The sequence below is a fragment of the Chionomys nivalis genome, chromosome 11 (assembly GCF_950005125.1).
Source record: "Chionomys nivalis chromosome 11, mChiNiv1.1, whole genome shotgun sequence".
NCBI lineage: Eukaryota > Metazoa > Chordata > Mammalia > Rodentia > Cricetidae > Chionomys > Chionomys nivalis.
Window position 1 is genome coordinate 32,656,960 of NC_080096.1, and position 16,979 is coordinate 32,673,938.

General features: G+C 44.5%; 1 protein-coding gene across 1 annotated transcript; it reads right to left on the reverse strand.

Moving 5' to 3' along the window:
- Positions 1-120: 120 nt before the first annotated feature.
- LOC130884322 (small nuclear ribonucleoprotein F-like) lies at positions 121-471 on the reverse strand. The gene has a single exon (XM_057785431.1). The coding sequence runs from the start codon at positions 469-471 to the stop codon at positions 121-123; it is 351 nt and encodes a 116-aa protein (XP_057641414.1).
- Between the last annotated feature and the right edge of the window lie 16,508 nt (positions 472-16,979).

Here is a 16,979-nt window from a genome sequence, read left to right on the forward strand (position 1 = left end):
CTGCCTCATTTGGTTTCTTTTTTCCTTTTTTCTTTTGAAAAAGCACCCAGATCTTTGTGTTTGTTGTATAGAAATACACACACACACACACACACATCTATAACCCTCGAGAAGCTATTCTCACATTGCTCCATCTTCCTCCTCCTCAATGCCTCGGATATAAAGGACATTATCACACCTTATTAGAACTTTACCCAGTTGTCCAGACAATGCACCATCTATGTACTCTGTAATTGCAAGTTGCATGCTCACATGGCCATCTACAGAGACCAGGTAGCCCTTATGTTCCATTCCCTGCTTGAGTTTCACCATCACTGGTTTTCCTGTCAGTTCATTGAGAAAAGGTTCGGGATTGAGGGGTAAATTAATCGTGAAATAGATCACACAGGACCTTAAACAAACCTTTCCTTGTTTGGGAATTTCACATAATGCACCCCAATCACATTCACTTCTCAGACCTCCCAGGTTCATGCCCCCACCCTTGTGGCGCCCTCTCCCCCCGCCCAAAAAAAAAATACAAGGAAAAAATAAAAGAATACCAAGTCCATTCTGTGTTGCCTATATTCTCCCTGTAGCCTGGTCAGACTGCCAGTGGCCAGCCCCTAAAAGAAAACTGAGTCCTTCCCACCCATGCCATGCCATCAACTGACAACAAAACCAACAAAAACATACAAGAAAGCTAATAAATAAAATTAAAGAAGGGTCCAAAGAAGCAGCATCAGTTCCCAACACCCGCTGGAACAATGAATGGAGAGCAAGTGAGCAGCCAGGGGCCACCAGGTCTGGCCCACTTGACAATCTTGTGTGTGAAGGTGAATCCGTGCCCGGGTTGACATTGGTGTCCTTCATCATGATCTGCCTTTTCTTTACGGCCAGGTCTCTCTCTGGACCTGCAGCGGGTTTTTCTTTAAGCTAGACTGGCATCCAGCACTTCTCTTGTCTCTAAGGCCTCCCCACAGAGCTGGGGTTACAGGAACACACAAGACGATGCCTGGTTTGCTACTTGGGTGATACTTTATTTTATTAGCAATTTTGATTATTTAAACAAAGTTCACACATTATCTGAGTAAAAAATGTCAACTGTATGCTCTCAGGCAGAATGTACACGAGAAGTGTACATGAGAAGGAACTTTTGCTTTTCTCAAAGACCTATGTAAGAGTTTTCAGGAATAGCAACATGGCCCAGTAGCTAACCAGTAGCTAAAGGTAGACAAACACTATAACCTTGACTTTGGTCTCCAGAGCCTACAAAAAAGAGCAAGAGAATCAACTCCACAAATAGAATCAACAGCATCATAAATTTTAATGTGTTGTATATTTTCTACATTTTAATAATTAAAGTGAACTACTATTCATAGACAATAAGTAATTATTTCTTCTTTTTTTTAAGATTTCATTTATTTATTATGTATAGAAAGTCTGCCTCCATGTATGCCTGCAGGCCAGAGGGCGCCAGATCTCATTACAGATGGTTGTGAGCCACCATGTGGTTGCTGGGAATTGAACTCAGGTCCTCCGGAAGAACAGTCAGTGCTCTTAACCGCTGAGCCATCTCTCCAGCCCTAATTATTTTTTTCTATGAAAGGGTTACTATATAATCCAGGCTATTCTCAAACTTAGAGTTGGTCTGCCTCCTAGGTGCTGAATTAAAAGTCCTGTTGGCTGCACTTAACTCTCAAACAATGTCTTCACAGAGAAGAAATTTACTTTATCTTTTTAGTGCTGAGAGTCCTTGTAGAGCAGGTTTTAACAGCTCCACACGCTTCCTGGGGGACTGATGGATAAACAATTCTGGGTGGTGCTTTCTTTGATGCTGCCTTAAGTTGTCCGACCGTGAATAGTCCCTGTTGCACACTGCACATCTGAAGGACTGCCCCCCAATGTGCTTTTTCATGTGTCGGCTGAGCTCATCTGAGCGGGTGAATTTCCACGGGCATCGAGGCATGGTGCATTTGTAGGGCTTCTCCCCTGAAGTAGAGAGAAAGAGAGGTTTGTTACAATCAGAGAAAGGAGGCTCAGGGGACCCGACAGTAATCAAGGACAAGGCTAACCAAGATGGAGGAGACTGGAATATGAAAATGAATAGCTGCCTGGCTGGGGGTGATGGCGGCACACAACTTAAATCCCAGTACTCGGGATGCAGACAGGTGGATTCCTGTGCATTTTAAGCTAGTCTGGTCTACAGAGTAAGCTCCAGGAAGGGTCTAAGGCTACAGAGAAAACCCTTCTCTACAAGACCTCCTGAGTAAATTAGGAGCATGAGGACCACGGGAGAGAGTTGAAAGGGAGGGGAGCAGAGAAAAATGTATAGCTCAATAAAATCAAGTTAAAAAAAAAAAAAGACTCTCAAAAACCAACCAAACAAACAAAAAACTGCGGGAGAGTTGAGTTGGAAAGACAAGAGGAAACCTTTGAAGGGGAAGAAAGAAAAACAGCAAAAGAGGTAAGGAAGGAATGAGCAAGAAAGCCAATGAAAGAGTAACAGAAGGAGGTCCAAGCAGAGACAGTCCCTACAGAGATGGAGTCAACAGTCTCTGAGCAGGGCACATGCTAATAGCCCTAGGGACTTGGTGGCTCGGGTTGGGAGAATGTCCTCAACCAGGCTGTTCAAAACCAGTGTGGACAGCATGGTGGGACCTCATATCTCGGGTGTGGGGGATAAAAATAAAATAAAAAAGAACAAGCCCACGAACCTCTACAAAGGACCAAATTAATATCCCACGCATCCCGTCGTGTAGTACAAGGGACGCCACAGAGCCCAGAGCCCAGTCTTCTGGCCTCGGACCTGAGCTACCAATAAAACCTGTTTATCCACCCTCAAACTTGGCAACCTTCCCCAGGGTCTCCTGGGGTCCCAGACTTCCAGGAAGTGACAATAATCTCAAATAATATCAAAGCTCTATATAAAGGCACATAGTTGTAGCCACTCCCCTGCCCTCATACACACAGACCCTCACCCACCAGTGTGTTTGCGAATATGGCTTTGGATGTGGGAAGATTTTTGGAATTTCTGCCCACATATTTGGCACTTGTAGAACTTCTGATTTTTCTTCTTCCGCAGCTTAGGGTCCGGAGTGCTGAGGTCCTCTTTCACATCTGGGTGATTTCTTGGAGCCAAAGAAAAGCTTGAAGAACGTTCTGGAAGTTGTTTTTGGATCAAGGCAGAATTTGAAATAGATGGGGATCTGTCCTGAAAGGGCATCTGGCTACCGACAAGAGACATCACCTGTCCTGTATAATGGGTCAGGCCACCACTGGGGTTTGTCATCTGAGGGTAGTAGAAGCTCTGGTCATCATTCAAGTTTGACATCTGGGGGTCATAGTAGGTCTGGTCACCGTTCAAGTTTGACATCTGGGGGTCATAGTATGTCTGGTTACCGTTCAAGTTTGACATCTGGGGGTCATAGTATATCTGGTTACCGTTCAAGTTTGACATCTGGGGGTCATAGTATGTCTGGTTACCGTTCAAGTTTGACATCTGGGGGTCATAGTATGTCTGGTTACCGTTCAAGTTTGACATCTGGGGGTCATAGTATGTCTGGTCAATGTTCAAGTTTGTTTTCTGGGGGTCATAGAAGGTCTGGTCACCGTTCAAGTTTGCCCTCTGATGGTCAAAGAAGGTCTGGTCACCACTGGGGTTTGTCATCTGCAAGCCATGTAAGGTCTGGTCTCCATCTTGAATGGCCATCTGAGCCCCATAGAGAGTATGGTTTCCATAAAAAGTCTGATCAACACTGGGTGTTATATTCTCACTTCTGTGCAGAGCCTGGTTACCCATGCAGGGCATCATCTGAGTCCCATAGGAAGTCTGGTGACCACTGGGGGTTGTCATCTGATCCCCCAAAAAAGTCTGGTTACCATTGGGGAATGTCGTCTGAACTCCATTTGTAAGGTCACTGGTTGGAGTCATCTGACCCCCAAAGAAAGTCTGGTTACCAATGGGGAAAGTTGTCTGAACCCCACCCATTAAATCATTGGTTTGAGTTCTCATCTGACCCCCAAAGAAAGTCATCTGACCCTCAGAGAAAGGCTCATTTGTATTAGGGGCCATTGTCTGAGCCCCATAGGTGAGTAATTCATCACTGAGGAAAGTTATAATCTCATCTAAGACATCCTGGTCACTATTGAGGGCCATCTCCTGATGACCATGGCAAGTCGGGTCAGCATTGGGGGTCATTGTCTGACCACAACAGGAGGCTCGGTCACCCCCGGAAGTGATTGGACAGTCTTCCAGTTGAGTTTGATCACCACTGAAGCTCATCACATGGCCATCTTCAAGAGTAGCTGGCTGGCTTCTATAGCGAAGAGCTTGCTTGTCACAGAGAGTGTTCATCTGGCTGCCCTCATTGGAGACTGTCACTTTGCATCCTGTGATTTCTGTAGTCGTACAGTTAGTGAATACTGGCTTGGAGCCATCAATGACACCTGTCGTCTGAGAGCTGGCTGTGGCTGCATGTGTGAACTGAGCAGCAGACCTAACTTGTTGGGCTGTAGCAGAAGTCTTACTTGGCTCTGCAAGGGGATTAGAAAGGGTTTGCCCAGGGTGTGTTGGCTTGTGGGTAAGGATGCTCCGGAGGATACTAGGATGTTTTAATGCCATTGCTGTGGAACTATAGGAAGTCGTGGCTCTACGCTGACTTATGGGGGAGCAAGTGGTGCACAGGGCTGAAGCTGAGCTGGGGTTCTGGCCTGGTCCTTATGTGGCAGGCAGATTTAGAGAAACTCAAGTTCCTCAGATGTTTGGAGGATGGAGGCAAGCTCTTTGTAGATTGAGTCGTGAGGACCTAATAAGAAAAGTGAGAAGGCCAATCAGTCCCGGCTCAGACCGACCCCAGTCCTGACCCCATTCTTTGTCCTAACCAGTGGCATGTCAGTCCATCCAACCACCGGTTCTTTCCAAAAGGGCGCTGTGGCCTCTCAAATGCCCTCCAGGATTCTGGAATTGACAACCTGCCCACTGCAGCCTCACACACACACAGTGACACCTCTAGAGCATGAACCTATGCTGCTGCCATCTTCCAAACAATGGTGGAAAGCTAAAGGAAGCAAGAGTGTCCCCAAATCCCAGCAGGTCTAAGCTGAAACTTGCAAAGGCCAGACAGTTTCAGAGATACGGGGAAACAACGAAATCAACTCGAGGGGTTAAAAATTTTCTACCAATGAGCACAGGAGGTGGGCGTCACAGCCATTACTGTTTGTAAGGAGAAAACAGCTCCGTGCAGTGGCAGACGCCTAAGCAGAGCTACAGATGCATTTAAGGACTGGAACTTGACAAACCCGCAAGTTGACTTTATTCACAACATAGGTGATTCCCAGAATAAAATAAACTCAAAGGTGGCAGACAAGGGAAGAAGATGAGAATAGAGGAAGCAGAGGAAAGTCAGCTAAAATAAAAATTGATTCTAGTCGGGTGATGGTGGTGGCACATGCCTTTAATCCCAGCACTTGGGAGGCAGAGATAGGTGGATCTCTGTGAGCTCGAGGCCAGCCTGGTCTACAGAACAAATGCCAACACAATCAGGACTACAGAGAAAGAAACAAATATTTCCAAAGAAGATTGTGTTTCAAAAATGAATAGCCAGACATGGTGTCACTTGCCTTTAATCCCATCAAGCTAGGAGAGGCAGGCAGATCTCTGTGAGTTCGAGGCCAGCCTGGTCTACAATGTATCCCAGGAAAACACAGGGAAACCCCGGTGCGAAAATCCAAAATAAATAAGTAAACCAACAAACAAACAGATAGGGTCTGGGCTGGCCAGGGTTCTCCAGTGTCTGCCTTCACGCTGTTCCCTAGCAAGGCAGTGATTGTTCCCCAGAATGGAGACAGGGATGTACCCGCCATATGGCTGGGTGAGGAAGGGGCTGGAGCAAATTCCTCATTTCCAGTATTTGACCAAAACCATACCTGACCTAATTACTGCTCTAAAGAGCATCTGGATGCTCTTCATGGAGACAGAACTGCCACGGTCCCAGGGTCATGGCAGCCGTGAGGTGTGCAGAGACAAATCAGGACATGCTCTTGTATTGGAACTGCACGGACTTGGGAGATGAAACAAAGAGTCCCAGGGGTACTTCAGCCGTGCCGCCTGGCAGGGGGAGAACACGGCCAACTGCCCTCTACATCCTATACCGTTTGGCTTCCCTGGTGACCCTTTTTTTTTGGATTTTGGAGACAGGGTTTCTCCGTAGTTTTTGGTTCCTGTCCTGGAACTAGCTCTTGTAGACCAGGCTGGCCTCGAACTCCCAGAGATCTGCCTGACTCTGCCTCCCGAGTGCTGGGATTAAAGGCGTGTGCCACCACCACCCGGCTCCTGGTGACCCTTTCCTTCCCCAGAAGGAAGCAAAAGAAGTGGCAGATAGGCTGGACACCAGTGTGTACGAGTTTCCTGATGGCGATCACCTTCAGACCAAAGTTCCATGAACTGATTAGTGTGGAGAAGTCTGCAGGAGTCAGGATGACTCCCACCCTGCAGCACGCCAGGATGGGCAAGAAGAGCATCTATTACCACACAGCACTAGACACAAAGGGTCCAGTTAAGCTACAAAAGTGCCTGAAAAGCAAATACACTGCGTTACTAGCATTTTCCATTTCCATAAAACTTAAATCTTCCTGCAAAGCTATTAAATATAGCAGCATTGTTCCTGTTTGATGAGGGATGTGGAGTTTGCTCAGCTATCCTGTTGATCCAGAGAGGAAGTCAGAAGTAGAACCAGAATCAGACAGGGTGTCTCACTGTAATCTCAGCACTCCAGATAGGTGGGGACAGGGGAGGGGGCACGACACACCAGGAGGGGCAGCTAGCCTGAATCTGTCTTTTTTTTTTTTTAATATTTATTTATTTATTATGTATACAATATTCTGTCTGTGTGTATCCCTGCAGGCCAGAAGAGGGCACCAGATCCCATTACAAATGGTTGTGAGCCACCATGTGGTTGCTGGGAATTGAACTCAGGACCTTTGGAAGAGCAGGCAATGCTCTTAACCTCTGAGCCATCTCTCCAGCCCGCCTGAATCTGTCTTAAGCAGAAAACAGGGGGTGAGTCTGTCTCAGGAAAGAAACAACACAAAGTAGGCTCAGGTCCCTTGAGTCTCATACTAAATTATAACTCAATAGTTTTAGCAAGGTGTGACCCACTTCTGAGTCCCCAGCGCTGGAATACTGAGGAAGACAGAAAGAGCTTGAGGCCTTCCTAGGTAAATATTTAGCGAAGCCCTGTCTCAAAAAGACCCCAAAAGAGATAAAAACCAAACAGGTTTTCTTGCAAATTATTTGACACTTTTTCCTTTATGAAACTTTCTAACGTTTCTGTCTTACTGGGGAAAGATGACTAACGGGCCAGACTGTTCTTAGAACTCCAAACTCTAACTGCTGCTCTAGCTGGCGTGACCTCAGACTTGGGTCTTCATTACTGAAATCCTTAGCCCCACCCCAGTCCCCAGGTCCTTCTGACAGGTTGAGAGGACCACAGAAAGGATGCTGGTCATGGGAGCTGCAGGGGACAGGTATCTGCAGTGGGCCACCTGACACCAACTTCAGTGAGCCTGGCTGGATTTGGCCACGTGGGAGCGCTGTATTTAGAGCTGTGCAGATAGATATTCATGGGGACGCATCTGTATGCACACATGGTCGTGACATGAATTACAGCAGCTGGCCACAGCAGTGTGGGAAGATTTGTGAGTGCTGTGAGGCGAAGACAGGGTCACCTATGTGTGAGCTCAGCCACAAACATTTTATAATCTCAACAGAGTCTAAGAATAGGCTAAGATAACCAGCGTACATAATGCTAACGGGTGGAAAGCAGGCGGGCAATTTACCTTGTTATAAGTTTCAAGTAGACACTGAGAGAAACAATTAATAAATGGGACCTCCTGAAACTGAAAAGCTTCTGTAAAGCAAAGGACACAGTCAACAAGACAAAATGACAGCCTACAGAATGGGAAAAGATCTTCACTAACCCCACATCAGACAGAGGTCTGATCTCCAAAATATACAAAGAACTCAAAAAATTGGACACCAAAAGAACACATAATCCAATAAAAAAAATGGAGTACAGACCTAAACAGAGAACTCTCAACAGGGGAATCTAAAATGACTGAAAGACTCTTAAGGAAATGTTCAACATCCTTAGTCATCAGAAAAATGCAAATCAAAACAACTCTGAGATTCCATCTTACACCTCTAAGAATGGCCAAGATCAAAAACACTGATAACAACTTCTGCTGGAGAGGTTGTGGGGAACACTTCTGCATTTCTGGTGGGAATGCAAACTGGTACAATCCCTTCGGATGTCAGTGTGGCGATATCTCAGAAAATTAGGAAACAACCTTCCTCAAAACCCAGTAATACCACTTTTGGGTATATATCCAAAGGATGCTCAATTGTGCCACAAGGACATGTGCTCAACCATGTTTATAGCAGCTTTGTTGTCATAGCCAGAACCTGGAAACAATCTAAAACAAATGTCCTTCAATCGAAGAATGGATAAGAAAAATGTGGTACATTTACACAATGGAGTACTACACAGCAGAATAAAATAACGGCACCTTGAATTTTGCAGGAAAATGGATGGAGCTAGAAAACATTTTGAGTGAGGGAACCCAGACACAGAAAGACAATTATCACATGTACTCACTCATAGGTGGTTTTTAACATAAAGCAAAGAAAACCAGCCTACAAACCACAACCCCAGAGAACTTAGACAACAATGCGGACACTAAGAGAGACTCACATAGATCTAATCTACATGGGAAGTAGAAAGTATAAAGAGACAAGATCTCCTGAGTAAATTGGGAGCATGGGGACCTTGGGGGAGGGTTGAATGGGGAAGGAGAAAGGCAGGGAGGGGAGGAGAGAAAATGTAGAGCTTAATAAATATCAATAAATTTTTTTTTAAAAAGTTTCAAGTAGCAGGCGGTGGTGGCGCACACCTTTAATCCCAGCACTCGGGAGGTAGAGGCAGGCAGATCTCTGTGAGTTCGAGGCCAGCCTGTTCTACAAGAGCTAGTTCTGGGACAGGCACCAAAGCTACAGAGAAACCCTGTCTTGAAAAACCAAAAAAAAAAAAAAAGTTAAGAACTTTGTTGCAATGCAGCTGAATCTTGTAAAGAGTTTCAACCTCTAACCTTGAAAAAACTAGGAAAAAAATTAAAAAAAGGAAAAAAAAAGGGTTCCATCCTCTAATTTCTAGAGATCTTCAAGCGTGAGCCCAAGGTTATTCTTAGAATGTCAGTCAGAAAGATGCAAGCCCTTTTAAAATTTACTTTTTATATTAGCTTACATTTGATGTATGGAATGTCTCCATTATGACATTTGTTCTCTTGTTTATAAGGTACTTTGATCAAATGTAAAATAAAAATAAAACTTTATTTCCTAGTGATGAATAGAATAGCCAGGCAGTGGTGGTGCACACCCAAGCAAAGTGGATCCCTGAATTTGAGGCCAACGTGATCTACAGAGCTAGTTCCGGAATACCCAGAGCTAAAGATATCCTGTCTTGAAAAACAAAATAATAATAATAAAATTTCAAAATAATAAAATGAGCAGGGTTATGGTTGTTCACGCCTTTGCAGAAAGGCAGGCAGATCTCTGAGTTTGAGGCTAGCCTAGTCTACAGAGTGAGTTCCAGGACAGTCGAAGATATACAGAGAAACCATGTCTTGAAAAACCAAAAAAAAAAAAAGGCCAGGCAGTGATGACCCATGCCTTTAATCGGGAGGCAGAGTCAGGCCGGATCTCTGTGAGTTCAGGGCCAGTCTGGGCTACAAGAGCTAGCTTCAGGACAGGCTCCAAAGCTACAGAGAAACTCAGTCTTGAAAAGAATAAAAAACAAAATAAAAAACAAACGTAAAGATAAAAAGGGAAAAAGTAAAAGATTGTGTTAAAAAAATTAATATAGCCAGGTGGTGGTGTCCCATGCCTTTCGTCCCAGCATCTGGGAGCCAGAGACACGCAAATCTGAGTTTGACACCAGCCTGGCCAACATAGTAAGTTCCAGAACTGCCAGGACTACACAGTCTCGAAACCCTGTCTCAAAAAAAACAACAACCCAACAACAACAACAAAAAAACAACCCAACAACAAAATAATAGTAATAATAGTAACATAACTAAAGGTTGGAGAATGTGGCCCAGTGGCAAGACAACACTGCCTAAGTCATAAGTGGAGCTCTGTGTTCAAGCCCCAGCACTTCAAAGATGGGTGGAAGGCTGGGAATGGAACAGAACCCTTATTGAGAGAGCCCTTCCCTAGCACAGAGCTCTGGATTCAATCTCTAGCTCATACAAAGAGTTCAAGGACCCCAAAACATTTCACTGAAGATACACAAATGGATAACAACAACAACAACAAAAATGCCTGATATCAACCTAGAAAAACAAAATGAGAAACCACTGGGATGGTCTGAAAACAAACAAACCCCACCAGCCAAGCAGTAATACTGTTGAGCTATAGAACCAGAACTCTCGCATACCACAAGAAATGTAAAATGGCACCAACGGAAGATGAGATAACAAACAGAAAATCTATTTACTGTACAACCCTGCAATTCACTTCTGGGTCTATACCCAAGAGAATTGCAAAGCTCTTTGTACCTTTATGTTCACATTTGTACATATTATGGTAACCCAAACTCGAACTCTATCCAGGAGTCTGTCCATCATCTGAGGAATGGTAATTGGAAGGTGGGATCATGACCAATGAAAGGAAACGCTCTGGCTCTCTGTATCGTGGGTAGGTAGCAAGGACATTGTGTGTAGGACAAGACAGCAGTCCCAAAGGGACAACACTGAGTGAGACCTGGTTTCCTTGAGGTCCTCTCCAGAGCCACACAGGAGAACAGAGTTTGCCTGAGGGATGGGGGAGGGGAGTGAGGAGTTCTTGTCTAGGATGAGGCCAAGCAGAGCTACACAGGAAGACCTTGTCTCAAAAGCCAACACAGGCCTTTAATCCCAGCACATGGGAGGCAGAGGCAGGTGGATGTCTGAGTTTGAGGCCAGCCTGGTCTACAGAGCGAGTTCCAGGACAGGCTCTAAAGTTAGAGAAACCCTGTTTAGAAAACCAACTAACCAAACGAACAAACAACAAGCAAATAAATAAAATAGCCAGGCATGGTGGCACTTGCTTTAATTCCAGCACCTGGGCGGCTGAAGCAGACAGATCTGAGTTGAGGTCAGCCTGGTCTATGGTAGTTGATTTCCAGAACAGCCAAGGCTTACATAGAAACCTAACACAGTCTTCTGGCTGCCAGAGGCAGTTACTCTCATTGCCATACTCTGAAACAGACAGATATACATAAACTAAAATCAAAAGATAAAAAATAATTATGATATAGTCCCGGAAGAGCATCTTAATGCATTTGCTATCCCGTTAATACATGCTTACCTTCCTTCTTCCCAGACAGCTAGGCGGAAGTTCCTCTAGGCCGATAACTATTTTGTCCAAAGCGGAGCTTTCCAGATCCGAATGAGTACCTGCAAAAACCTCAAAGATCACTGGGCGGTGGTGGCACAAGCCTTTAATCCCAGCACTCAGGTTTCAGAGGAAGGTGGATCTCTGTTTTCAAGGCTAGCCTGGTCTACAAAGTTCCAGGACAGGCTCCAAAGTTACAGACAAATCCTGTCCGAAAAAAATCAAAGACAGAATAAAAGGAAAAAGCAAACAAACAAAAACAAGGAGGGATTTCTGGGGCAACAGGACCCACTCTGGTCTCTATCCTTCTGGTCCCCTGCACAGCACCATTGAAACAATTATTTTATATGCTGGGCATGGTTAAAGTGGCCTTTGATGTCAGCACAGGGAGGCAGAGGTAGGTGGATTTCTGTAGGTTCCAGGCTAGTTTGGTCATAGTGAGGACAGCCAGGGCTATGTAGAGAGACCTTGTCACCCACACATAAAAATAAACCAAAAAACCACCCAATTTATTTTTATTATTTATTTTATTTAATTTTTTGAAATATTACCTTTCTACATATCCCTGCCTATCCCAGAATTTCTTGTGTGGATCAGGCTGGTTTTGATCCCCAGTGCTGGGATTAAGGGCGTGTGTCACCATACCCGACTTTGTTTTATTATTTTAAATTATTACTATTTTGAGATAGGCGCTGGCTAGCCTGAAACTCCGTATGTAGATCAGGTTGGTCTTGAAATCTGAGATCAGAGATCTCTCTGCCTCTGTCTCCAGGTCATGGGACTTGAGGCGTGTGGGAACACGAACACACTCTAATCCTGATAACGACCTGCCCTGGCATTTTATACACCCTTGCAACCTGCTTAATGGTTTGGCAATGGCCACAGCTCGGAAAGGCAGTCGTGGCGAGGCACTCCACAGTCACATACCTGTACAAGCCGCGTTTGTCTGGTGAAGACAGGCCCTGATGCTCAGCAAATGAGCCCCTAAATAACAGGACCTCTTCAAATGCTTCTGCCTTATTACTCCCATTAGCCGAGCCCCCGACTTTCTAGCGTTTCTTACCTACCCAGCCTCAGAACTTCCAGGCAAGTTGACAACCCTTCCCAAGGAGATTCGAGGCTCAGACTCACCGAAGCAGAATTAGGACGTAGAACTCAGGCTGTACCCACGGAGATACAGCGACAGAGACGCTAAAGGTGGAGTGGGAGAAAGAAACCCACGCACAGAATAGAGCTGGCATTGGCTTTTATTAGTGCCTAGTTTTTGGCCACACCCTTTGGGGGAGGAGCCTGTCTTAGCAAGGGTCTACCTACCAGGCATTTGGGATGGGGTAGGCGTGGGAGGGGGCATAGTGGTTCGCAACCAATTGTTCTCCACCTGTTTGGAGTTGCAGATCAGATATTAAATTACAATTCAGCCGGGCGGTGGAGGCACAGCCTTCAATCCCTGCACTCGGGAGGCAGAGGCAGGCAGATCTCTGTGAGTTCGAGGCCAGCCCCATCTAACAAGAGCTAGTTCCAGGACAGGTTCCAAAAGCTACAGAGAAACCCTGTCTCGAAAAACAAAAAGCAAAATATTATGACTCATAACAGTAGCAAAATTAGAGTTATGAAGTAGCAATGAAAACAATTTTATGGTTGAGGGGTCTCCACAGCATACGAACTGTTTGAAAAGGTTGAAGACAGCGTTAGGAAGGTTGAAGACCACTGCCTTGGGGTCTCTTCCCCCCGTTTCACTGGATGCAGCTATTCCCATGATCGGTCCCAGTCCTACCTTGTGGGTTTTACTGTGATCTTCTGGAGAGTGAGGCTGCTAGGGCACTCCCTGTAGCTTCCAGATTGGAACCCGGACCAGTTTTGTTCCCATACTTGTAAAAATCAGCCGCTGGAATATGAAGATTCTGTCACTCTCATTTGGGAAGGTAATGGAACCGTTTCTGGTTTGAAGGGTCACTTCCGTAGAGATATGATAAGGCAGGGTCTTGGTAGTTTGGTTGATTTGCTTTTGTTTGTTTGCTTTCGTTTTCTTTTTGATTTTTTTGAGACAGGGTTCACTGTGTAGCCCTGGCTGGGTTGGAACTCGCAGAGTTCTGCCCGCCTCTGCCTCCTGTGTGCTGGGACTAAAGATGTGTGCACCACTGCTTGGCGAGAATTCGGGATATTTCTGTCAGTTTTATCAGTTTCTTGTGTTGTTCAAGCCGTCTGTCTTCTTACCTCTCTGGATTGTTCTAGCTAGAACAGAGCCGACTGTCATTCATTGTCTCTACTACCAGAACAGAGAGTCAAACATCACCGTCTCTACCTGCCGATATTACTTCTCTGTCACTCCCTGCAATTCTTCCAGGTTTTTTTCAGCTATCTTGTCTTTGGTTAGATGCACAAATGTTTAGAACTGTTTTTGCTTTTGTAGTGAAACTTTCACATACCCGTCCACCCTGGAATGATGGCTCCAGTGGTTGAAAGCAATGGCTGCTTATCATGAGGCGTTGGCTTGGATTCTCAGCACCCACATAGTGGTGCATCACTCCAACCCCAGGGTATTCAACACCCTCTTTTTGTACTATGGTATGTACAGACATGCTGGCAAAATACCCATAAACATAAACTAAAACTTAATAAAAAAATTAAAACCCATTCTGTCAATTTCTGATTTTGGATTAAAGAGTTTAACCCATTCACATCTTAAATATTTACTGACAAGAAGGATCACAATTCTATCATTTGTTACATTTTCTATGTGTCTATGGCTTCTCTTTCCATGCTCCTATTTTCTTTTGTGTTTAGTTGGCTTTTTGTGGCAAAAGACTTTATTGCCATATATGGATATCTGGAATACACACACACACCCTATGCTCTGTTTATTTCTCTAAAATGTGTTCCTTGGGGAATTACACTTGACACCCTAGTGTTGTAACACTCTAATTTGAATTTATGGCTTCTTAACTTCACTAGCATAGAGAATCAGCTCCCGCGAACCCCCATTATTTTTAGTTATATATGCTACAAAACTGCATTTTTATGCATTATGTATCCAAAATTATTGGTTTCTCATTTTAAATGAACATCTAGACTAATTACATGGATCTCTGTTAGTTTGAAGTTTCAAAATTCTTGCTTCCATCCCTCCCTCTTTCCTTCTTCCTGTATTTAGGGGATTTAACTCAGGGCTACCACTACACCCTTAACCCCAGGAATGTCTTTTGTTGATACTAATTATCCATTTGGATAAGCCAATGTTTACTGTTTGTGTGTCTTGTGATTGCTTTTCTTTTATTGAATTTTCCACGGTGGAAACTTTGCATCTCAGATTTCCTCCTGGCTCAGGGTGGACTCCTTGTATTCAACGGTTGTGAATACGCACATCTACGCACATCTATTTCCCACGTTGGAATTTCTTGCTTGACTGTGCTACATAATGGTCCTCCATATTCTTGGCAATTTTATTTGTATTTTAAAATCATCAGTTTATGATAAAGGGGAGGCATGGAAATTGCAAACATGATGAGATGGTTTAGCAGGGCCAGTACACTGTGCGGTTCCGTCACATGATACCATCTCAACAGTGATCTTATCCACGTGCTGTCCGGGACTATCACCAAAAGCTTGGGAGGCAGAGGCGGGCGGATCTCTGTGAGTTCGAGACCAGCCTGGTCTACAAGAGCTAGTTCCAGGACAGGCTCCAAAACCACAGAGAAACCCTGTCTCAAAAAACAAACCAACAAACAAAAAAAGAAAAAGGAAAAAAGAAAACATCTGTGCCCACAGCTACTTCTGTTCCTCCATCTTCTGGAAGAACTTGCTTCCGCGGATTGAATTGCCACACCCTTTCATGTTGCTCTTGACCCCACAGCCACTCCACGGATTGAATTGCCACACCCTTTCTTGTTGCTCTTGACCCCACAGCCACTCCCGTTGCTTACAGTAAGCTATCTTGAGATTCCTGTGGAAGGGCAATGTGCCTTTGGTAGAGTTTCAGACTCTGCACTCAGAGCTGTTGCTGCAAGACCTGGGTAGTTTTCAAAGAATTGATTTTTAAATTGATTAATGTCTGTTTATTCACTTATTTTGAGACAGCATCTCACTATGTAGTCTCTGGTGACCTGGAGTTCACTGCATACACCAAACTGGCCTCACAGTAACCTAAGCTATTCTCCTGTCTCTGCCCCCAATTGCTGGATCCAGTTCAGCTCTATTTTACAATTGCAATGCTTATTATTTTTATACTTATTAATTTACTTCTTCCATAATCTCCCCTTTTACTTTTTTTAAAGTTTCTAAATTGTGTGTTTGATCAATTCATTTTCTTTTCTTTTTTTTTTTAAATTGGGAGTAGGTATTAGATTTTGTCACAAGAATTTCCTTTATCTCTTCAGATGATCAGGTGATTTTTGTCCTTGAGTCCCTTTATGTGATATGTTACATTTATACATCTTCATACATCAGACTATTTGCACATCCTATAACTGGAACCACATTCATGGTAAATAAGCTCTTTTTAAATTGATTTTTATTGAGCTCTACATTTTCTCTGCTCCCCTCCCTGCTTCTTCCCTTCCCCCTTTCAGCCCTCCCCCAAGGTCCCCATGCTTCCAATTTACTCAGGAGATCTCTTTTTTTACTTCCCATGTAAATTAGATCTATGTAAGTCTCTCTTAGTGTCCTCACTGTTGTCCAAGTTCTCTAGGATTGTGGTTTGTAGGCTGGCTTTCTTTGCTTTATGTTTAAAAACCACCTATGGCCGGGCGGTGGTGGCGCACGCCTTTAATCCCAGCACTCGGGAGGCAGAGACAGGCGGATCTCTGTGAGTTCGAGACCAGCCTGGTCTACAAGAGCTAGTTCCAGGACAGGATCCAAAACCACAGAGAAACCCTGTCTCGAAAAACCAAACCAAACCAAAACAAACAAAAAAAAAAAAAATGGAAGAATGGATGAAGAAAGTATGGAGTATATACATATTAGAGTACTGCTCAGCAGTAAAAAACAATGACTTTTTGAATTTTGCATGCAAATGGACGGAAATAGAAAACACTATCCTGAGTGAGGTAAGCCAGACCCAAAAAGAGGAACATGGGATGTACTCACTCATAATTGGTTTCTAGCCATAAATAAAGGACATTGAGCCTATAATTTGTGATCCTAGAGAAGCTAAATAAGGTGAAGCCAAAGAAAAACATATAGTCATCCTCCTGGATATTAACCTTCATCAGGTGATGAAAGGAGACAGAGACAGAGGCCCACATTGGAGCAATGGACTGAAATCCCAAGGTCCAAATCAGGAGCAGAAGGAGAGAGAGCATGAGCAAGGAACTCAGGACCGCGAGGGGTGCACCCACATACTGAGACAATGGGGATGATCTATTGGGAACTCACCAAGGCCAGCTGGACTGGGTCTGAAAAAGCATGGGATAAAACCGGACTCGCTGAACATAACGGACAATGAGGACTGCTGAAAAGTCAAGAACAATGGCACTGGGTTTTGATCCTACTGCACGTACTGGCTTTGTGGGAACCTAGGCAGTTTGGATGCTCACCTTACTAGACCTGGAAGGAGGTGGGAGGTCCTTGGACTTCC

Bases quoted from the DNA above. Each gene is read 5' to 3' on its own strand.
- LOC130884322 (XM_057785431.1), bottom strand. From the start codon at position 471: ATGAACCTGGGAGGTCTGAGAAGTGAATGTGATTGGGGTGCATTATGT.